The 24,762-nt window shown below is 42.8% G+C and overlaps 1 protein-coding gene across 1 annotated transcript in view; it reads left to right on the forward strand.

The window, feature by feature from the left end:
* LOC308154094 (kinase suppressor of Ras 1-like) overlaps positions 1-8,532 on the forward strand; it is a gene marked incomplete at both ends in the record, with an annotated part of 29,202 nt that extends 20,670 nt beyond the window's left edge. The window contains 18 exons of the mRNA XM_080527272.1: positions 1-156; positions 484-659; positions 931-997; positions 2,130-2,213; positions 2,323-2,384; positions 2,563-2,675; positions 2,938-3,112; positions 3,534-3,575; positions 4,194-4,251; positions 4,666-4,720; positions 5,368-5,625; positions 5,818-6,014; positions 6,136-6,232; positions 6,424-6,557; positions 6,679-6,810; positions 7,093-7,228; positions 7,461-7,594; positions 8,454-8,532. The exon at positions 1-156 is cut by the window's left edge and continues 289 nt beyond it. Coding sequence (XP_080383398.1) covers positions 1-156; positions 484-659; positions 931-997; positions 2,130-2,213; positions 2,323-2,384; positions 2,563-2,675; positions 2,938-3,112; positions 3,534-3,575; positions 4,194-4,251; positions 4,666-4,720; positions 5,368-5,625; positions 5,818-6,014; positions 6,136-6,232; positions 6,424-6,557; positions 6,679-6,810; positions 7,093-7,228; positions 7,461-7,594; positions 8,454-8,532 — 2,155 coding nt within the window. The remainder of the gene's footprint in view (positions 157-483; positions 660-930; positions 998-2,129; positions 2,214-2,322; positions 2,385-2,562; positions 2,676-2,937; positions 3,113-3,533; positions 3,576-4,193; positions 4,252-4,665; positions 4,721-5,367; positions 5,626-5,817; positions 6,015-6,135; positions 6,233-6,423; positions 6,558-6,678; positions 6,811-7,092; positions 7,229-7,460; positions 7,595-8,453) is intronic.
* Between the last annotated feature and the right edge of the window lie 16,230 nt (positions 8,533-24,762).

Consider the following 24,762-nt stretch of genomic DNA (forward strand, 5'->3'; position numbering starts at 1 on the left):
CACCCCTCCCTCCAAGAGACGCACCAAGCACCCCGCGCGCACCCCTCCGCCCCCCTCTCGCAAGCTGCTGCACCTGCTCCCCAACATCTCGCTGACGCGCAGCAAGAGCCAAGAGTCGCAGCTCGCCAACCGCATCGAGGAGCCCGCTCCCAACAAGTGGGTTTTTCTATGCGTCTCCTTATACCTCTCTTCATGTCTCTTCGTGTCAATTCGGACAGCCGCTTGTCTTAGCGTTGTTTGCGTGTGGCTCTGTGTGGATGACGTGGCTGTGGCTGTTCTGTGGCTGTTCAGAGTTTGACGGTGCAGATGTTCTATGTGAACGATACAGCTGGTCGGTGTGAACGATACAGCTGGCCTGTGTGAACGATACAGCTGGTCTGTGTGAATGACGGAGCTGTTCAGTTGCTTCCTCTGTGGTGGGTTTCCTCCTGGGAAGGATGAGTGACCCCCACACAGCTGACGTTATGTGTCTCCCTTTTTCAGGGGTGGGAAGAAGAACAAGTTGCCCCAGAACGTGCAGATCAACGGAGGCGGGACAGGGTGGGATGACCCGGCCACGCGCTCGCCCCTGCTCTCTGCCCGCACCTCAGGCCCTCACACCGCCCCCTACACCCTCCCAGGCACCCCAACTCTCCTGGAGGACCACGCAGGCCTCAGGAGTGAGTCTTAAGACCCAATGCAACCTGGGAACTAATGTAGCCTGGTTTTTTGCCTCCTTTTCATTTTCGTTTTCTCTTTTTACCTTCTGCCCGTTTTTGTGTCCACTGTACCTCCCACTTTCTTCTTTTGTACAACTTTCTCTTTCTCTCTTTCCTTTTCTATCTATATCTCCTATGTCCATTCCTCTCTCACTGTCTGTCTCTGTCTCTCTCTTTTTCTCTCTGTGTTTCTCTATCTTTCTCAAACACTCCCTCTCTTATTCCCTTCTAGACCTGGCAATGCATAGGAGTTCCCCACAAACCATGAGAAGGGATATCGGCCTTGCAATAACACACAGGTGAGATCATCATCATCATTATCATTATCACATCATCATCAACATCATCATCATCATCATCATCATCATCATCATCATACTAGCTTAATCTAGTGTTCAGGTTCCACATCTCGTTCAGACCTGGTCTTAACACAGTCCTGTGATCAGATCACAAGTGAAGTGATTAGGACTACATATGGTCACAGATGTTTCTAATTTTAGTCTGTACCGTAGTCAGATTCTGTCGAAAAGTGATTCACTTTTATTGGATTTCATAGAATTTGAACACACAGACCACATTTTTGAGGTCTGAATTGGGTCCTAGAGGCCCTCTCTTAGAAGATTCTTTCTCTGATATGTCTCATGCAGCTACTGCCTAGGGCTGTAATGACGGGAATCATTTCCAACTGTCACTTGCTCAAATTCTCAGGCTGCTACCTTGGCGTGAGCCCTGCTAAATTCTTGCATCGGTCTGGTGAGAATGGCGCCTGGAGAATCCAGGAATTTGAGCTATGCAGACCACTCAGTCCAGCCCAATGTTTATATGACTGGAAAATGTGTATTTATTCATTGTGATCTGGCATTAGAGGTTTAGGGGAAAGAGATTCTGAGGAACATTAACGTCTCTGGAATGTGTGCATGAAAACATCCAGTAATTCTTCAGTCCTCGCTCATTAAATGTTTTTTATATGTAAAAATATAAGTTTGTAGATATATATGGACCTGTAATGATCATTTTATTATTCCTTATTTTGTTAGGAAAAGATCACAATGCTTTGAAATAGTTTCCTCTATTCACTTGAATGTTTCAACAGCATGACACAGGCTGACCAAGGCTGATTTAGCTAAATAATGTTAGAATCCTCGCAATTATACAGTACATACATAAACACAGGGTGCTTATTACCATCACATCTTAGCATTGGGTTAGTTTGTGAGGAAAAGTAGCCACGTAACTTAACAGTAAACTCCTCAGTTAGAATCTGCGTAAACATGAGACAAACATATTGAGAAATGACTGACGTTCTCTCTCTCGCTCTCTCTCTTTCTCTCTCTCTCTCTCTCTCTCTTTCTCTCTCTCTCTCTCTCTCTCTCTCTCTCTCTCTCTCTCTCTGTCTCTCCCTTTCTCTCTCCCTTTTTTTCTCCACTTAAGGTTTTCCACCAAGTCCTGGCTTTCCCAGACCTGCCAGGTGTGTCATAAGAACATGATGTTTGGCGTTAAGTGCAAACACTGCAAGTAAGTAGCCTACACTCTTTGGTGGTCTATTTGCATCATATACCTTCTGGCTCTTTTGGTCAAAGTCACTCCTGGTTTTCTCAGCTAATGACTTCTCTTCTCGTGTCAGGTTAAAGTGCCACAACAAATGTACCAAAGAAGCCCTGGCCTGCAGGATCTCTTTCCTCCAATGTAAGCGCTGCTTCCTTCATGCTCACTTACACTGTGGCAAAGGATGATCTCACAGTACATTGTTAGGGACAGGTTTTTTCCCCCCCTAATGACATGATCAGGAAAAGCTATGTATTACGTTTTTTTATGTATCTCAATGCCAATAAAGTAATGTGTAATATTGTTCATCATTTTTCAGTGCCGAAAATCCGCAGGGCAGAATCTGTACCGTCAGATATCAATAATCAAATTGACCGCACAGCAGAGCTACCGGTCCAGTTTGGGACTCTACCCAAAGCGTTAACCAAAAAGGTAAGATTCCAGAAAGCTCTTTATGGATAGGTTTTAGCCTGTGTGTTTAAATCATTCTATTGTAGGGAACACTATTTCCTTCCTCGAAACCTAGTTAAGCCTTTCACACAAAAAATACTGTACTAATTTATTTTCCCATTGAGTAAGATGCCATTATCGTGATTACACTTACATTAAGTTGTACACCCTAGTCCAAACTGTGTGTGTGTGTGTGTGTATGTGTGTGTGTGTGTGTGTGTGTCCATCTTGCTTTCTCTCTCAGGACTACCCTCCGCTGCTGAACCAGCTGGACTCTAGCAGTAACCCTTCTTCCACCACCTCCTCGACACCCTCATCCCCCGCCGCCTTCCAACAGAGCAACCCCCCCAGTGTGACGGCCACGCCCCCCCCCAACCCCTCCCCCCAGGGCCCCCGAGACAGCCGCTTCCATTTCCCAGGTCAGGCACTAAGCATGGTGACCCTCCCGCACCATATAGACTCCTCTGCTGCTCCATAACTACTTCCCTCTGATTCTCAGCCACTCATAACTCATTTTCTATCAGGACTGGGGTCAATTCCATTTCAATTGGACCCCAATCCAGCTTTCTACTTATACCCAATTCCAATAATGGCTGTTTTAGCACTAATTATCAATCCTACAAAATGTTGCTATTCTATTCTACTACTAATTATGGAATACTAATACTACTAGCTGTGGTTAGCTGGGTTCTGGCTGTTGATTATTATGATGATGCATAACCTAGTAAGGGATGGGACACCACTAGTGTCTAGTTTAACTGCTTGTTGCTGGTCTAACCCAATCTCTCTCTCTCCTCTCTTGTATTTTTTTTCCACTGTCATTTTCATCTGTTCCTTTAGCTGCCTGTTATTTACAACCTAGACAACAGTTTATCTTCCCTGGTGAGTTAACCACCATGCTCCATGTTGTGCTCTGCTAAACACTAAAATCTACTTTGCACTGTGTGGTCTTTAAGTCTTTAAGGCACCGATTTCTATGAAAAAAAACAAATATATGTGAAACGGTCTGGTGAAAAGGTCTGCATGTCGGCAATTCTCAATCGTGCAAATGGCCAAAAAGCTTCAAAGCAAATGTGTTTTATGTTTTCTTTCATATTACAAAAGTTTAAGTGTTAAAGAGCACACTCAATACAACAAACAACAGTTTAAGGATCTTATAATATGTGAATTGGATGCACTGTATCGCATCCTGTCCTGCTTCAGGCTGCAGTTGGATGTTCATAGCGATGTTCCTTCTTAGCTGCTAGCTAGCTGCTAGCTAGCTACCAGCGCGATGCTAGCAAACGCGTCTGTTTTGATTCAGAGCGAGTTTCTCTGGTATTTGGTTAAACTATTTTCAGATTTCAATGTATGACACATCATTTGAAAGCTTACAGACTTACAAACTTTCATAATCTGTAAAGAACTGAACAATTACCTTTTTCACTAGACTCTGTCACATATTGTATCATTATTTCATCATGTGTCTTATCATAAAAGTCCTCTTCGTCTCACATGTAGACATTCCTTCTTCACCGTATGCTGGAGGACCACATTCGGAGGGCTACCATGACAAGGGGTAAGAGTAAATAAATCCTTTCCTTTTACAGTAGCCACACTAAGGACCCTCCACGTTTACATTTTGAATAATTTAGTAGACACTTTTATCCAAAGCGACTTACAATTGGAGATTACAGTCTCCCTGGAGTAACTTAGAGCTAAGTTCCTTCCTCAAGGGCACACTAGTGGTGGTGTTCCCAGGTGGGATTTGAACTCATGACCTTCTGATCACCAGTCCAACTCACTAGTCCCAGGCCATTCACTAGTGGCCAGTCCAACTCACTAGGCTAGGCCAGGCCACCACTACCCTCAAACAGACCTTCTAATAGCATGCTACCAAACATAAAAACCTACAGCAGATTTGCCTTCTTACAAAGGTCAAGACGAGGTTCGGAACTACCCCATGTTGATTGTGAGGTGTTTCTCCCCACAGAGAGACACTGTCGGCTGTGTCTGAGCTACAGACTCTGGGACAGGAAAGAGCAGTGGTGAGTAGCCTACTTAAAATAAGGAAGGGAAAGTAATGACCTTTGCATGTTTTTGTCAACGGAAATTAGACACCTACACACATACACCACAGCAGTGATTTTGACAGTTCCTATATTATAATATTAGGAACTTTTTTAGAAGTAGCTTCTGTTTTCTATTACCTAGGATATTCTCAGTCTGGGAGCATCATCAACTCATTGAGGGCTGTGTAGAGTACATCAAAATATCTTGCATTCAAGCTGCTCTGACAAAGTAATGGAATGATAATCATAGTGTTTGATTAATCTCTGTTGCAATTATGTTTGTAGATATGGAATAGTTAATAGATAGACACACTGCACTGCATTGACGAAGGAAATCAGTGTGTATCAGAAGAGAAGAGATTCCGTCATACATATTCCAATATGTATTGTGTGATATTTAGCTTGTTAAGTACACCTCAGGTCCCTTTTTCCCTTCCAACAATAATCCCCAAAAGATTTGATTTAACATCAATAAGGCCAAATCATAACTTAATATATGTATTCATAAATCATGCATTGATGTTAAAGGGGAAGACGATTGCTATGCACAAAATATATGAAATGTCCAATGTCTGAATGTCCATGACACCCTGTATTCATTCATATATCCCTCTCCCTTTCAGGAAGAGGAGGCAGAGGATGAAGAGTATCCTGGAGAGGAGGATGAAGGGAATGGAGGGACAGGCAGAGAGAAGGGTCTGTCGGAAGGGGAGAGTGAGGGGGACGAACTGGAAGACCTGCCGGGGGCTCGGGGTCGCTCTGCCCCGGGCTGCTGGAGGAGAAGGAGTCCCATCTCCCGTAAGGACAGTCAGACCAGTGTCTCTCTCCAGGAGTGGAACATCCCATATGAGCAGCTGGAGCTGGGGGAGCTCATCGGCAAGGTGAACATGACAGTGGTGTATGAAACTCTAGAAGGGTCCGGTAATTAAATCATCTGTAATCATTTGGAGTCTAATTAATGTTAGTACCGGTAGTCACTCTGTCCTTCCTCCATGGGACTCGAGGATGGTACTCTAGAAAGGTACAGTACAGCAGCTCTGTAAATGGACTAACAAGTCACTGTGTCCACCCAGGGCCGGTGGGGGAAGGTGCATAAGGGCCGCTGGCACGGTGAGGTGGCGATCCGCCTGCTGGAGATCGACGGTAACAACCAGGACCACCTCAAACTATTTAAAAACGAGGTGATGAATTACCGGCAGACACGGCACGAGAATGTGGTGCTGTTCATGGGCGCCTGCATGAACCCCCCGCACCTCGCCATCATTACCAGGTGGGTGGACTTCACCGGATGGGGGTGGGCACCACAGGGTGTGAAGGTCATTTTCTCTGATATCTTGCCATAGCCAGCATGGGTTGAGTATTAGAATCTCTGCGCTTTCGTATTTTCACAGTTTGTGTACGGGTCGGACGTTATTCTCTGTTGTAAGAGATTCCAAGCACACTCTGGACATCAACAAGACCAGGCAGATTGCTCAAGAGATTGTGAAGGTATGACTACCCCTTTTTACCCCTACGGCCCAGGAATAGTTTGCCTCTAACTCGGTTCAATATAACAATGATATGCGATTTAGCTGACGCTTTTATCCAAACTGACTTACATTTCAGTGAGTGCATACATGTTTCAGTATGGTCTACCAACTGAGCCACACATCCAAACTAAACATGGGTCTCTCTCACAGGGGATGGGCTACCTTCATGCTAAAGGCATTGTTCACAAGGACCTGAAGTCCAAGAACGTGTTCTATGACACAAATAAAGTTGTCATCACAGACTTTGGCCTTTTTGGGATGTCTGGAGTGGTACAAGAGTGGAGGTAAGCGACACGTCTCTGTTGATTTTACCATTTTACCAAGTGTGAATAAAGACTATCAATGCAGCGAGTTTAGATGAAAGATTAAATGTGTGTGTGTGTGTGTGTGTGTGTGTGTGTTCAGACGAGAGAATGAGCTGAGACTGCCTCATGGCTGGATCTATTACCTGGCCCCTGAGATTGTGCGCAGGATGGGCCCTGGGAATGACGAGGACCGCCTGCCTTTCTCTGATGCTGCAGACGTCTACGCATTTGGGTATAGACTGCATGACAACATACACACTATCACTACCATACACTTTACACACCCTACCGTTACCATAATCCAGGGGTTCTCAAAATGTAACAGAAGGAAACTTATGACTGCATTTAGGTCTTACTGTAGTTCCTTGTGAAATGTCCGAATAGTACAGTATTAGATTCGGAAATGATTAACTAATGATTAAGAAATTCTGAATTATTAACTTTACCAGATCAATGTAGCAATGAGTTTGTACAGAGTGTGCAAAGGGACTTACATGGTTTATGTCTATCCCAGAACCATTTGGTACGAGCTGCAGGCCCGAGACTGGCCAATCACCAACCAGCCTGCTGAGGCCACCATCTGGTTGGTGGGCAGCGGTGAGGGCATCAGGAAGGTCCTGTCAGAGGTCAGCCTGGGCAAGGAAGTCACGGTAAGATCAATGATGGTTATGTTGTCTGCACGGCAAGGTCATTGATGGTTATGTTTGCTGTACAAAGGACAAATGTTTTTAGCTAAATAGAAACATAAAAGAACAGACAATAAATGATTCTACCAATTGAGTAGGTACTATGTACTACTAATATGTATTATTATTATGAATGATATATTTTAACTAAAACTAATGGCGCTATCCTAACCTATTCTTGTCCTCTCCCCTGCAGGAGATCCTGTCTGCCTGTTGGTCCTTTAAACTAGAAGAGCGTCCTTCCTTCACCCAGCTGACAGACATGTTGGAGAAGCTGCCCAAGCTGAACCGCAGGCTCTCCCACCCAGGACACTTCTGGAAGTCAGCCGAGTATGTATCCTAGGGACCCCCCCACCCCCCCTAGTGTTGTCAAAAAGGGGTGTGTGGAGGAAAAGGGGAAATGTGTCTGTGACTTGCGTTGTATTACTGGTGGAGTGTAGCCATCCCTCTGACACATCTCAACCTTTTGTCAAATTGAAAATGTTTTTTTGTTTTTTCTTTCCTTGAATTAACTGAAAAGGATGACTTAAAGATGTTCAACCGCTTTCTACAGTGAGGTGTACTTTGATATTTGCAGGAGGTCTTGAATAGGGATTTAGATAGATAACAAGTTGAACAAGAAAAAGTGAATTATCCTGTGGGAAATGGACTAATAATCAGTGATGTGTCTTTGTAAGGGTTTAACATGTTTGGTGTGTGACTGTTTTATTTTTATGTTTTATGTCATATTATGGCTATGAACCATTCCCTTCTCCTGCTCCTTTTCCTTTCCTCTTTTTTGAGGGTAGTGTCAGTTGTGTGTCTCTACCTTTGTTTGTTTGATCCCCTTCTCCCTGGTGTCTGTTCGAGACTCAACCCCTCTCTGTCTCTTCTCTCTGGGTGCTGCCCTCTACTGGATGGTGACTGAATCCTCTTCCACCTGCACCTCTACCTGTTCCTTCTCCTCTTCATCTCCCTGTCTCTCATGGACCCCTCCACTCCACCCAACATCTACCCATCAATCCATCCCACCCACCTCCTCTCTGTTTCCCACCCCCCCTCTCTCCCGACACCTTCCATGTTCTTTTCCCAATTCCTCTCATCTTCTGCCTGGTCACATTATCCTGTGCTAAACATTGCATTGCCCCTCTCCTCCGTATCCCCCACTTTTCCACTCCTTCCCTCCCCCCCCCGTCCTCTCCTTCTGAAGACCCTGGGATCACCATCATTGTCTACGTGACCACTGTTCTCAAGGCCTGCACTCTTGCTGTCCCTACATGTACAAATAGTCCACCTCTGAGTGTGGATAAGATTTGCCTGTTTTTGTGAATTAACAGGAATGGGCTGTAGTCTTCATTGGCGCTTACAAACAGTCTATCTTAAAAAGTATATCTTGTTTCCCTCACACAGCCTTAAGTAAGTGTTATGTATAAATGAATAGATGCCTCTCCCAGTTTGTTCTGAATTTTTTATTTTATTTGAAGATCAAGTGACATTAGCTTTGGTCATAGCCAACAGAGCAACAGAAAGAGTTGTTCATCCTCCCGTGCAGTGGGTGATTTGATGCTTATCGTGGGTCAGTGTAGATATTTAGTCTCATATGCTAATGCTAACAGTCTACAGTACTGCTTTCTTTCTCTGTCTGTCTATGTGCTGTCTGTCATTTTTCTTCTCCTCTTTTCTCTCTCACCCTACAATGAAGGCTGTAGCTTTTCTCCATAAAACAAATACTAACCAAGCCAAGTACCATTGGAAAGGATGTGTACAGTATATTTTATATGGGGTTCCATGACATGCACATCCCTTTCACCCAAAAGTAAAATGAAAAATGTGACTTGTCATTATTGGACAGTGTTCACTAACTTACCTCTCTTTTATGTGTGTGTGCGTGCATGTTTGGGGTGGCGGAAAATAATGCGCTGGACAACCAAAAGGTTAACCCTGCGAAAGAGTGTAGTGATTGAATGTTAGAAATGGCAGCAATACGAATACAAATCTATCTTATATAATTTAATAAAATGTACATATTGTTTTTATTTAATGTACATATAACATTTTTCTTTGATTATTTGTACACAGATTTTTTATTACATTGTATGTTTTGAATAGGTACTTCACTCCTATTTATGTATAGATGTTTGTACAGATATTTTTTTTCATTTACAAAGAACACTTGTGTAAAACAAATTGTACATTTCCTACGGATGGGGTGGTGTTATTTATGTCATGTGAGAATTCTTATTTTTGTACAGGATGCGGCTACACTCTGTGAACATGATTCTGGTTTCATCAGTGAAAGACAATAAAACGAAACTCCAGTCACGTGGCCTGTTTTGCATGCTTTGTGTAAGTAAAAACGTCACGATAGCACTTGTTCTCCTCTGAGTGAACCTGAGTGACCTCTTTGATACCTCTGTAGTAGAATGACTTGTACTGTGTTTAATTACTGAGAGATAAGCAACCTCTGTATGGTATGTTCTGGTCACAGGCAGGGGCGCCGCTATCAGGGGGGGGTAAGTTAGGACGATTCTAAGGGCCCAGCACTGACAGGGGCCCAAGATAATAAATGTTTAAATATATTATATTTATAATAATAATATTATTATTATCATAAGGACGTTAATGTAGCCGACTTCAAATTATAATTCTATGTATTAAAAAAAGTCACAATTTATGTTTGACAAAATTCAGCCTTATTATTTACCCCTCTATTTATTCATTGCATGGTTCAGTCCACCGCTCGCCAGCTGCTAGACTAGATAGTTAGGGGCCTTAGGGATATTTTTGTGCAAATTTGTGCAAAAGCACCAAATTTGGCCCAGGTGTAGCTCAGAGTATGCTCTAATGATTTAGCCAGGGCGCCCGAGCCAACGACCACCGGGGTCGCCAAATCAATATGGCCGCCCTCTGAAAAAGGTTTCGGCTATAACTTTTGAACCAAATGAACTAGAAATGCACGCCTGGTGTCTATTTTATGTTTTTGGACTATTAGAAACACATTAGAATGCTTATATTCATGATTGGGTGTGTCTGGACCCCTAATTTGCATAATGCATTTTCTTTGTTTTGTTTGGCTTTTGGGTCAGGTCGATTGGCAATGTCCTTGCTGTGACGTATTGCGTCGGTCTTGCAGGTGTGATGGGTGCCGCCAAATGCATTGTACTTCTGACATTGACATTGTCATGTATATATATTAATATAATATATATTGATATAGATTCTGACTTAAGCTTTGAGCCTCACATCAAATCTATCACTAGAAATGCTTTTTATCATCTACGGAATATTGCAAAAAAATTGAAATGTTCTCCGGCAAGCTGATGCAGAAGTGTTAATGCATGCTTTTGTTATTACACGTTTGGACTATTATAACAGTTTCCTTTCTGGTCTTCCGAAGAAAGCTATTGGCCAGCTGCAATTAGTCCAAAATGCGAGTTTTAACCAAAACAAGCAGACGAGCTCATATAACTCCTATTTTAGAAACTCTACACTGGCTTCCTGTTAAGTTCAGAATAGATTTCAAGATCATTCTGCTTGTTTATAAAGCTCTCACTGGCATAGCACCAGAATATTTGAAAGACCTTTTGCTAGCATATCAGCCCAATAGAGATCTCAGGTCTTCTGACGCTGGTTTTCTCTGTATACCACATGTACAAAAGAAGAGATTTGGTGAGGCTGCATTCTCATTTTATGCACCCAGATTGTGGAATGCACTGCCAGTTTACAACCTCAGCAAATATGTTCAAGTCAAGACTAAAAACCCATATTTTTAATATTGCCTTTAAATGACTAAATAATTAAATTAAGATTATAAAAACCCATCCTTTTAATAATTGAAGTTACAAAATAATTAAATTAAGATTAAGATTATATAATGATTAAAGCACTTTGAGCTGCAACATTTGCAGGAAAAGCGCTATACAAATAACGTTATTATTATTATTATTCTCGGTTGCAGGTTGGTATTTATTATTATACTCGGTTGCTTCTGTATTAGCTGCACAGGGTTTGAGGAACTCTGGACCATGGAGGACGATATCATTGAACACTCGTAAGGTTTCAGCAACAGATGTTGGCAACATGTTGGCAGATGGGAAGGAACCGTCAAATGTGTGGCCTCGTTGTAAGCAGTACCAAGGCGGCCCTCATCAACAGAATTGCCTCATCCTGAGCCAATTGTTCCTTTTAGCCACTTGTTCCTTGTTTGCGATGTAGGTTTCCCTCCCCTTCTGGTGTTCCCTCTATTCAGGCAGATAGCTGAGGAGATGTTGCTTGAATGTTGTTGTGTAGGGTTCATAATCAGACACAAACACCTGTGTTCTTTCATAAGGTTCCTGTAGAGTTGCTGTAATAGGAGATTGTGAAGGAGGATCTGAATCCTCAACCAGAGCAACAATTTGTGCAATAGTTAGATGGTCAAAGGTTGTCCCCCACTCACTGGTAGATGCTTCCCCTTCTGACACCCTGGCCTGGCAGTGTCATGAGATGCTTGCCGTTTTGCTGCATATCGCAACATGAGATAACATTTGGCATGTAGTACATACCTGCTGCGTGCACATCGGAAGCTTGTGTAACTAATCTACCAAGAAGCTAAAAATGTTTACAGGATTCTGCCCAGCTTTTCAGATTGGAATCAACATGATCTGTTACTGCCTTGTGAAGGTCATCCATATCTCCCCCTCACATATGACACAATGATTGCCACAGGCTTTGGGTTGACATTTTAGGACTCACTACTAAAGAGGAGCTACTAAAGAGGAGCCAACGTCATACTTTGGAGCCCTTTTGACAAGACAACTACTACAGTAGCTTCTACAGTGTTTGTGATACATAGCATTATGTGTTTTAAGCGTTGCTGCAATACCTGAACTGATCAATTGTAACATTAACAGAAGAAGGAAGAACATTAGCAATAGCTAAGAAATCTTTTTTTCCCTTTCTAGTGATACAAGTCCTTCATTTTTGGGTCTTTGCAATGGTTCATCAGCATCTCATTGGCAGAGACAGCATAGGTCCCAATTAATGGTGCCGCTACTAGAGGTAGAGGTAGAGGCCATATTGTGATGAGATAATACATGATTTACCTGAGATTGAGGAAATTGTAGCCTACATGTTGTCATTGCAGGAAATAGCAGTTGTAGACAGAAGTAAAACAAGACAATACCTTATTTGTCAATACGTTGTCTCCTATCAATTGAAATGATAAGAATGCATGACAATGGGCTGTGTTCGTGTAAACAGAAGAAGGCATCAGTCATTGTTATCTTGATAGCTAGCTACTGTAGAATATTACAGGCTGGCTCCACTACCAGCGTTGCGTCACCTCGCCATCAGCGTTGCATTAACTTGACGTTGTATTGTACGTCTGCTCCACCATCATTTGTCGCATATAAAAATATAGATGTTTCCACCTCAAGTATCAGCCGTTCGTCATCCATTTCTGCAACAAGCTTCAAGCACCTGTGGTGATTCACAATTCGCAATAGCTGCGACCACGCACGAGCTATAGAGTATTTGGCTACGAGCATCCTCAATCTGGTATCTTCTCGATTAGTGGATTAACCGCTGTGGTGATTTAACTGATGATAAAAAGACATCAAGTAGACTACAAACAGAGCAAAACAAGAAAACAACACCAGAAAACAACCAATCTACAATTATAACCAACAACCAATATACAATTGTAAATATACGTTCGCGTTCGCCATCAGAAATCAAACTTTGCCGAATGTTTTACTTAGGACGCAGCCATCGGCCGCAACGCAACGCGAACGCAACGTAGGCAGTGGAGCACCTTTCATTGATTACAAAAGCAACGTTCCCTGGCTGACAGCAATTCCGGACGCAACGCAACGCAGACGCAACGCTCGATGTGTTGCCAAATGAGTTATCATATGGTTTTTTTTCACATTCTTGCTATACAGAAATACAGAAACCCCTATTCATAGCTTTCAGTCACGTGGTTTCTTCCCTAGCAACCACCAACCTGACGGGCAAAAAGTATCATAGCAACATCGCTCAACATGGCTGCCTACTATTTAGACCACCTCACTCATGAAGAACTATCAAGATACACGACGGTGATAGGAGTGGAGGATTGACACCATTCAAATAGTGTTGGATTCCCCGTCTTCTACTCTATCCGGACACGTTGGAATTATTTTCCTAACCCCCGGAGAATCAAAGTTATTGACATGCAAAGGGTGCCTCCTTGACCGGCTTTTCCCGTGAATAACACCGGTTATGGATGTGGTACAAACATAAGACTATTATTGCTAAATTCACCATCAGTATACGGTCATTTTGAGCCCTTAACCACCGCGCTGACACCCCGAGAAGATATACTTTTAATATGAAACTCGATCAACCGGGCGTTCACCGGCTGCTGGACGAAACTCCCAACTCCCGCTGTCAGCGAGGCGAGGGAATATTTATATCCGGGAATTCGCTCCTTGCTGTGTCCACGGTGATAGGAGTGGAGGATCGACTCCATTCAAATAGTGTTGGATTCCCTGTCTTCTACTCTATCCGGACACGTTGGAATTATTTTCCTAACCCCCGGAGAATCAAAGTTATTGACCTGCAAAGGGTGCCTCCTTGACCGGCTTTTCCCGTGAATAACACCGGTTATGGAGGTGGTACAAACATAATACTATTATTGCTAAATTCACCATCAGTATACGGTCATTTTGAGCCCTTAACCACCGCGCTGACACCCCGAGAAGATATACTTTTAATATGAAACTCGATCAACCGGGCGTTCACCGGCTGCTGGACGAAACTCCCAACTCCCGCTGTCGATACAATACGATAGTTCTTGTTCATGATTGGACAGCTCAGGGCTTGTGCACTTTTCTATCCATCGTTTCGCTTGGATGTGGAGGTGTAGATCCCCGCTGTCAGCGAGGCGAGGGAATATTTATATCCGGGAATTCGCTCCTTGCAACTACCGACCTGTTTCTATTCTTAATTCCATCTCGAAACTTATGGAAAAAATAGTTTATGAACAGGTCGATAGGTACCTTACCGAAAAAAAGCTGATGTATGAATTTCAATCAGGATTCAGAACATCCCATTCCACTGACACATGCCTTCTCTATTTGAACGACCACATCAACCATGAGGTGGACTCGGGCAAGTACTGCGGCATGGTCATGCTGGACCTCCAGAAGGCCTTCGACACAGTAGATCACCACATATTGTTAGATAAACTGAAAGCAATTGGGTTCGATAGAACATCGGTGAGCTGGATGCAATCCTACTTAGAGGGGAGGGAACAGGTGGTTAGTGTGAACGGAACACTGCCCCCCCCCCTCCCAGTGACCTGCGGCGTTCCACAAGGAAGCATATTGGGACCTTTACTGTTCCTAATATATGTGAATGACATGTCATCAGCATGTAATTGCAATTTGTTCCTGTTCGCGGATGACTCGGCTCTGCTGGTCTCTGACAGGGACATATTGCAGGTGGAAAAAGCGCTAAGCACTGAACTGAGTAGAATCTGCATCTGGCTAGCTGACAATAAACTATCAATACACCTAGGTAAAACTGAAACCATCCTATACGGATCCCCATCTAAACTCAGAAAGGCTGAACATTTTAAAATAAAAGTGGGTAACATTAATATCACAAGAAAAGAGGATATTACATACCTGGGCTCCATCTTAGAGGCAAATCTTTCCGGAGATAAAATGGCAGCAAAAGTAATCAAAAAAGTGAACCATAAAACTAGATTCTTGTACAGGATATCCTCACTTGTCAGTAAAAACACACTGAGGACCCTATCAGGAGCTCTCATTCAATGTCACTTCGACTATGCCATAACATCATGGTACTATAGAACCACAAAGGCCCATAAAACAAGACTCCAGACAGCCCAAAATAAACTGGTTAGGCTTCTGCTAGGCCTCAACCCTAGGACACATCTAACCGCTGCTCATTTTTTGAGCCTTGATTGGCTACGAGTAGTTGACAGAGTGCAGCAGCTTGCACTGGGCCTAGTCTTCAAGATACGCTACACCACAAAGACACCCAAGTACCTGTCAACATACTTCCAAAAAGTGAACAACGTCCACACTTACAACACCAGAGGAAGCTCCACGAACCACGTTCAACCGCGTTGCACCACAAACAAGGGTTTAAACTCGTTTGCAAACTATGCAGTAAAGATGTGGAACGCCCTTCCTATAATCTTAAAGGAGTGCAAAACACTGCCCACCTTCAAAACCACTCTCAAAAAACATTTACAGGAGGCTGCAATCCGTAACTGGACCCTCTAAAACAAAAATCAGATTAAAAGACCTGAACTACCCACTGTACATACTTTGTGTTTTGTCCCCCGCCCCCACCTGTGGTGTATGTCCCCACCTGTCCTACCCGCTGTACATACCTTATGTTTTGTTGTATTGTTCTTCCCATGATGGATGTACGTTTATCTTGTAGATAGTAATAGTTATTTGTCTGTATTATCATGTAGATAGTACTAGTTCTTTTCTTATGTCTGTCTTACATGTAACGATGAATTGAAAATCAAGGACCCCAATTGAAATAAGCCAGTGGCTTTCTTGGGTTTTTATCCTCTTAGTTTGACCTTGTATGTAATATGTACTTTCATGTACCTACTTCTGCAAACATTCTAATAAAGTTTTCAATCAATGCTGTGTCCACGGTGATAGGAGTGGAGGATCGACTCCATTCAATAGTGATATAGTGTTGGATTCCCTGTCTTCTACTCTATCCGGACACGTTGGAATTATTTTCCTAACCCACGGGAAATCAAAGTTATTAATCCGCAAAAAGTGGGTTTTGCCCGTGGGTTTTGCCCGCAAAAAGTGCCTTTTGCCCGTCAGGTGGGCGTTTCCACTATGCTGTGACGTCACATGAAAGCTATGAATAGCAGTGGTTTTCAATCCTCTCCTCGGGGACCACCAGCCGTTCCACATATTTGATCTGTTCCACCACCTTGAGAATCAAGGACCCCAATTGAAATAAGCCAGTGGCTTTCTTGGGTTTTTATCCTGTTAGTTGACCTTGTATGTAATATGTACTTTCATGTACCTACTTCTGCAAATCTTCTAATAAAGTTTTCAATCAATCAATCAAAACACCTGATTCAACTAATCAACCAAGTATATCCAGCTGCAGACATCAAATCCATCACCCGGAAACGTGATGGACCATACGTCATCATACCGCGCCTGCATATTTGCATAGACTACGTCATCGCCTTACTACGGTGAAAACTACGGTGAAAACCATGAATCGCCTTACTACGGTGGAAACCATGAACACATTTCCAGCAATGGATTTGGTCACAGACAGAATGTTTACCAAAACATCTTAGTTACAGTCATACACAAGTTACAGTCATATAATGCATATGAATGAATGAATGAATCTTTATTTCGAACATGATTTAAAAATAAAAATAATAAATAACTAATAACTAATATGTAGAGTACAGTCCTATCAATTGTTCGAAAAGGAGTAGGAAGAAGCCTGTCCTACCCCTGTTTATACTTAACAATTATGCTTACATTATATAATCCAATTAATTAATGCATATATTTCAGTATCATCCGTTCTAATACTTTTTCATTAAAAATAATTTAAACCTTTTTTTAAATAGAGCAATATTTCTGCTTGCCTTCATATTTTCTTCATATTTTTGACATTAGGAACAAGTTATTAGTGTGATCACGATATCCGACCTTATGTACAATCCTCATAGCTTTTTTCTGTAGTGTAATCAATGGGTTTAAAGTGCTTTTATATTCATTTCCCCATATCTCCACACAGTAACTCAAATAGGGTAAGACAAGACAACAATATAGAGTATACAACATCCTCTGTTCCAGAATATGTTTTGCCCTGCACAATACTGCAATACTCCTTGATACTTTGGATCTAACGTATCTTATATGAGATTTCCAACAGAATTTACTGGGCTTAAAGTGCAGACTCTCAGCTTTAGGTTAAGGGTATTCACATCCAAATTGAAGGAAGGGTTTATGAATTATAGCTCTTATATATAATAACCAAAAGTAATTAGACAATTGACTCAAAAGCTGTTTCATGGGCCAGTGTGGGCTATTTATTCCTTCATTATTTCTTTATCAATTAAGCAGGTAAAAGGTCTGAGTTGATTCCAAGTGTGGCATTTGCATTTGGAGGCTGTTGCTGTATACGCACAACATGCAGTCAACAGAGCTCTCTTAATGCAACTGAAACAGGCCATCCTTAGGCTGTAAAAACAAAACAAAAATCCATCAGAGAGATAGTGGGAACATTAATACTGGCCAAATTAACTGTTTGGTACATTCTGAGAAAAAAAGAATGCACTGGTGAGCTCGGCACCACAAAAAGGTCTGGACGTCCATGGAAGACAAGAGTGGTGGATGATCACAGGATCCTTTACATGGTAAAGAAAAACCCCTTCACAACATCCAGCCAAGTGAAGAACAGTCTCCAGGAGGTAGGCATATCATTATCCATGTGTACCATAAAAGAAAGACTTCACACAAGCAAATACAGAGGGTTCACCACAAGGTGCAAGCCACTCATAAGCCTCAAGAATAAATAGAAAGGCCAGATTAGACTTGGACAAAAAACATCTAAAAAAGCCAGCCCTGTTCTGGAACAGCATTCTTTGGACCGATGGAACTAAGATCAACCTGTACCAGAATGATGGGAAGAAAAAAGTATGGCTTGGAACGGCTCATGATCCGACGCATACCACATCACCTGTAAAACACGGTGGAGGCAGTGTGATGACATGGACATGCATGGCTTCCAATGGCACTGGGTCACTAGTGTTTATTGATGATGTGAAGACAGAAGCAGACAGATGAATTCTGAAGTGTTTAGGGATATTCTGTCTGCTCAGATTCAGACAAATTCAGCAAAGTTGATTGGATGGTGCTTCACAATACAGATGGACAATGACCCAAAATATAGTGTGTAAGCAACCCAGGAGTTTTTTAAGGCAAAGAAGTGGAATATTCTGCAATGGCCAGAGTCAATCACCTGATCTCAACCCAATCAAGCATGCATTTCACTTGCTGAAGACAAAACTAAAGGCAGAAAGACAAACAAACAACAACTGAAGACTGCTGCAGTAAAGGCCTGACAAAGCATCACAAAGGAGGAAACCCAGCATTTGGTGATGTCCATGTGTTCCAGACTTCAGGCAGTCATTGCCTGCAAAGGATTCTCGACAAAGTATTAAAAATGAACATTTTACTTACTGTATGATTGTTAATTTGTCCAATTACTTTTGAGCTCCTGAAAATAGGGGACTGTGTATAAAAATGGTTGCAATTCCTAAATGTTTCATACAATATTTTTGTACAACCCCTTGAATTAAAGCTGAAAGTCTGCACTTCAATTACATCTTGATTGTTTCATTTCAAATCCTTTGTGGTGGCATACAGAGCCCAAATTATGGAAATTGTGTCACTGTCCAAATACTTCCAGACCTAACTGTATATAAATAAAAGAATGTCAATGACCCCAGGTGTGGGACTTTATTAGGTCAAACAGGTTTGAGGGGTCAGGCAAAGGACTTGGTGGAGTCAGGCAAGGGTCAGGCGATCATCGTTGTAATCCATGGAGCAGGGCAGGAACCGTGGTGCAAGGTGCTGGGCTGGAGGTGTCCATGGTGCTGAGTGCCCACTGATGAGCTAAATAAAACATTATATTTCTGATGAGTCAACAGCACTAGGGCTCCTTCACAAAACCTTTACTGGAATCTTCATACACTCTGTGAATTAGTCTTTACTTTCTGATGAGTCAACAGCACTAACCCCATCCAGTGCGACATGTAGATAGCATATATTTAGAATATGTAAAATGCAAACACCAGAAATGCAAGAAAGTTTGAGGTATACCAAATGGAATTAATAACAAGTGTTACGACCCTTCTGTCTAGAGTAAAATAAGGGCCTAGGGTAGAGTGCACAATGTACAGGTGTGTTGCAACACAAATGCCCCAAAAAGTGTACAAGGGATCAAATCAATTCAAGTTTTATTTGTATAGCGCATTTCTTACAAGATGCGACTCAATGCGCTTCACGTAATGACAGATGTTCAGTGTCCAGTGTAGTGTTGTGTCCAGTGTAGTGTTCAGTATTGTGTCCAGTGTCCAGTAGTGTTCAGTGTTGTGTCCAGTGTAGTGTAGTGTTCAGTGTTGTGTCCAGTGTAGTGTTCAGTGTTGTGTCCAGTGTCCAGTGTAGTGTAGTGTTCAGTGTTGTGTCCAGTGTCCAGTGTAGTGTTCAGTGTTGTGTCCAGTGTAGTGTAGTGTTCAGTGTTGTGTCCAGTGTAGTGTTCAGTGTTGTGTCCAGTGTCCAGTAGTGTTCAGTGTTGTGTCCAGTGTAGTGTAGTGTTCAGTGTTGTGTCCAGTGTAGTGTTCAGTGTTGTGTCCAGTGTAGTGTAGTGTTCAGTGTTGTGTCCAGTGTCCAGTGTAGTGTTCAGTGTTGTGTCCAGTGTCCAGTGTAGTGTTCAGTGTTGTGTCCAGTGTAGTGTAGTGTTCAGTGTTGTGTCCAGTGTAGTGTAGTGTTCAGTGTTGTGTCCAGTGTCCAGTGTAGTGTAGTGTTCAGTGTTGTGTCCAGTGTAGTGTAGTGTTCAGTGTTGTGTCCAGTGTCCAGTGTAGTGTAGTGTTCAGTGTTGTGTCCAGTGTAGTGTAGTGTTCAGTGTTGTGTCCAGTGTCCAGTGTAGTGTAGTGTTCAGTGTTGTGTCCAGTGTCCAGTGTAGTGTTCAGTGTTGTGTCCAGTGTCCAGTGTAGTGTAGTGTTTAGTGTTGTGTCCAGTGTAGTGTAGTGTTCAGTGTTGTGTCCAGTGTAGTGTAGTGTTCAGTGTTGTGTCCAACCCCCAGTGGTCAGACACGGACAGCTCCGTTGGTGGCCAGTCATCCCTCTGCTCGGGACCACAGCTCGGCGCCTGCAAAAAGTCAGCTCTCAAAAACAAGAAAACAAGCAATAAAAATAGGGGGATAAGTAATCGGTAGACATCTGAGAATGTAGCTATTGTGAACTTTTAAATTACATTAAGTGGTTGAAGACAACGCTGCGTTTTTTAGTCCTGCCAGCTGTACATCATTATCTTTGTTTTGTCACTATTTGCACTTCTGGTTATGCATAACTGCATTTTGTTGTTGGTACTTGTACTCAGCAATGACAATAAAGTTGAATCTAATCTAATATCTCTCTAATATCTCTGATAACGCTAAACCACATAGGATTACCCAATTAGCCAAACTAGATGAACAAAACTACGTGCGAAACAGCCGCGTAACACATGCAACAACCTAAATAATAAATACACATCTGAAAACTATAACATGTTCATTAATAATATTTCGAAATTCTCACCTGAGCTGCATTTGCCATTGTATTTGTAATTCTTCTTCTTCTTCTTCTTATCAATTGCGTGTTCAAATTATTGTTCGTTAAATGTCCTATACAATGTCGCCGTGTTTTTAAAATCCATTTAAGATCCTTCAAAATCTCGCGGTTTCTTTTACCGACGCGCTTAAGATGACGTGGTCCAAAAACGGTACATCACATTTCCGGGTGATGGATTTGATATCCGCAGCTGGATATACTTGGAAATCGTTAGGACGCGACCTGCGCTGCTGATGGAAAAACGCCATTTGATGCTGGGTGCTAGCGGCGAAGTGGCCACAACTACGCTGGCTAGGCTTGACTCGGAATAGTCGAGCGCAGAAACATCGAACTTAGTCCAGCGGTACAAATGACGCTCCAGGGTAGTGCGTTGATGGAAGAGATACAGAACGATGAGTCTACCAGAGACAAATAAACTGTAGTTTTAATGTGTTGGAAAACCGATTTTATATATTTATATTCAAAATATGGTATCCCCATTCGACAATAAAGACATTCAAGACAGAATGGTACACTTGTTTTGCACTAAAATTATCAGAGACCATTTATTTAGTGTAGGAAAACCACTGTTTTAATTTAGTTTGATTCAAACCAACAAACTGTGACAAACACAAATAACAATATCACAAACTTGTGTCATAAAAATAGAATCATTTCAGCCACCATATTTGAGCATGGCATAAACAAAGGTAGAATTTAGAACGGGCATTCCCCCTGTTGTATAAAAGCTTTTTTCAAGTAATATAAAACATCTCTGTCATGTCAAGATCAGGTTTGGAAGCAGTAAACAATCAGGGGAGGCTAGTAGAGGTAGACATCAAAGGACGGCCTCATTGTAATGTATGAAACGGTGAGGAATGTTCCATGCATTACAATGAGTCCGTCCTCGGATTTCTGCCTCCACGAGCCTCCCCTGTAAACAGTACATTGTACATTGTAAAACTCCTCCTGTGCCAAATTTACATGTTCATAACATCTTTCTCATTTTATAACAAAATGTGTAATTTGCATTAAAATATATATATATAATTAAACTAACAAAAAACAGTTGCATTTACAATATCGGTTGGGTCTTGGTATTTAAATAACAACTCAGACACAACTTTGACCATCCACATCCAAACTAGCATCAAAACTCAACCAGGTGTGTGAAAGGTGCTTTGGAGTTTAGGCAGATCTCCTGTCTCCTTCCATAGCTGCCATGTTGGATCGTGCACCCAGCACTGACACACCTACTAGAGGCCCCCAGCATCTTCTCACAGCCCGAGACAAAGTTGGTGTAGAGCTGCGCCCCCCACTGCTTCTCAGCGATGTCCGGGTAGGTCATCTTCTTCTTGTCGGCGGGCTCTCCTATCAGGGTGTCCTGGGGGAGGATGAGCACGCTGCCTGGGAGCTGCAGCACAGACACCTGCCGCATCTGGGCGTCACGGAACAGCTTGGTGTTGAGTAGAGTGTCCACTAGGGAGACATGGAATCATACTCACTAGTGTTGTTATATACATACGCACCAGGGGAGGCTGGTGGAGGTAGACATCAGAGGACGTGCTCATTGTAATACATGACATGGAATAAGGAATGGTATCATCAAACATGTGTGATTGATACCATTCCTCACTCCATCCCATGCATCTATGTCATTGCAATACAATGAGCCCGTCCTCCGATTTCTACCTCCACCAGCCTCCCCTGACAAAGATAATCTCTGCTACTGCAGGCAGCTGTTTCAGGTCTAATAGTATAGAACAGCTTAGTGTTGATTAACATGTCCATTAGGGAAGGAAGTGGATGTAGACTGGTGTTCTTACACTGATCTCTGCCACAGTGCTACTTGGATAAAATACTGTAGCTTCCATTGATATGGGGGGTAGGGGTAGCTGGTAGCTTCCATTTATAAAGGGGGGGGGGGGGGTTATATCAGTCAAATTGTTACAGTAAGTTATGTTTAGATAGTGTTAGTGAAAGTTAGTGATAGTTAGTGAAATTAGGCATCATCAATTTGGTGCAAATAACAACCGTTTGTGAATACTGTGATAGGCCAGTAACAAAAATTGAGCACGCAGCGCCTACTGTAGAGGTGAACCAATCACAATGTAAAGGACATTTGAAGACACACAGTTTCAGCTGGTGTCACACCTCAACAGCTTACCCATTTTTGGAACGATGTCTTTCGTGGCGTCTTTGAAGAAACACACGTAGATCACCATTCCTTCTTGAATCTGTCCACAGAACACAATGAAGGGGGAATGAATGAATGAATGGACTTTATTGTCATTGCTACAGTACAGGTACCAAACAACGAAATTTAGGAGGGGTGGCTCCCCTGGTGTTAGTTAAGGGAAAAAAAAAATAATGTTTTAGAAAAAGAATAAAATCACAAGAAGGTAAGGAGCTGGTTTACATAAATAAAGGCTATGTACACAATCCACTGTACTATACTGCACAGATAGTCAACTAGGGTTGTCATATTGCACAATAGTATTTTTTCACGTTAGAACCAAGGTTCTGTGCTAGTACTAACTGAAATTAATAGGCTGGGTTCCCATTCCTGGACACAGTTTAAGCCAAATCCTGGACTAAATCACACTTTCAGTAAAGATTCTCCATTGAAGACTATTTTAAGATCTAGGACGTGGTCTTAATCTGTGTCTGAGAAATCATCAAATACATACAAGTATGAAAACGGGCGCATTCCATGCCTTACAGTGAGCCTGTCCTCTGATTTCCACCTCCACCAGCCCTCCCCTGGTCGACAACTACTATACCTCCACCCAGTCCTCAGGCAAGTCCTCAGCCCCCCTCCCTGGAGGTTTGACCTTCAGCTTGGCCTGGGAGCACTGCTGGATCACCGTCCTAGCCTGTGGCTGGCCACGTCTCTGGGGAGCGGCTCTGTCATCACCCACCACCCGGGAGTATGGGGTCTTCACTCTAGGCAGGAGGAGGATGACGCTCACAATCGACAGCATATTACCAATACGGAATGCAGCGGTGTGTGTGTGTGTGTGTGTGTGTGTCCTCCCAAGGATATGGACCACATACCTCACCATGACTTTACTCTGAGACTTAGCAGGCTGCTCAGACTTGATGGTCTCTGGCTGATCTGTGTTGGTCGCCACCTCAGTGTTCCCGCTGACCGTTTCAGGAGTCACTGACTGGACCTTGTCAGTGTCACTGGCCGCTGGCTGCATGGTGCTGGTAGACACGGGCTGGACGCTGGGCCTAGACACCCACTGGCTCCTGGTCACCTGCTGGGGGCTGCTGGGGGCTCCTGGTTGACTATTGTTGGTGGAGCCTGGTTGACTGTTGTTGGTGGAGCCTGGTTGACTGTTGTTGGTGGAGCCTGGTTGAAGCTGGAGAGGAACAGGAGGGTGGGTTGGTTGGAATAATTATTTGGAATAATACACACACACACACACACACACACCAGTGTTTCCTCTATATGCATTGATTCGTGGTGGACCGCCACAAATGAATTTTCTCCGCCACTAATTGATTCAGTTATTATGACCGGAGAACAGAAAAAAAGCAGATTGAAGCTAGGTTTAGGCCGCTTCCAGACCTACATTTCGTTACGATTTAGGGGGTAGTAAGTTACAATATGTTACAATGTTGCAATTAACCTCGTCGTTTGTGTTCGCACTGCAATCGAGACTGAATCGCTCTCAACAGGCGTGCGGCGCGAGGCGACGCGCTTGCAAAACAGTTTTGTGATTGGTCCGAATTTAGCGGGACATTTGGATTTCAGGAAATCACTCTCCTCTCTCTCTCTTCACCCGGCGCCGGTCCCTTTAATCCCATACGTATCCTAATCGAAAATGCAACATCATCAGCGACGACTGTGGGTTATTGCATTTACTGCTGTTCTCTGGTTCATGTTCTTATACCAGTGCTCAGTATCGAGTATTTTAGATGAACATTCGTAATGCATGTCTCTGATGTTCATGGTCAACTAAATCAGGCTATTTTGTGAAACAAATAATATAGATAGATAGACTTTATTTGTCATTGCTACAGTACAGGTACCAAACAACGAAATTTAGGAGGGGAGGCTCCCCTGGTGTTTAGGAAAGGAAAAAGAAGCACATTTTAGAAAAAGCATAGATGCATAAAATCACAAGAAGGT

This window comes from Nansenia antarctica (assembly GCF_963989245.1).
Source record: "Nansenia antarctica genome assembly, chromosome: 3".
In the NCBI taxonomy this organism is placed as follows: Eukaryota; Metazoa; Chordata; class Actinopteri; order Argentiniformes; family Microstomatidae; genus Nansenia; species Nansenia antarctica.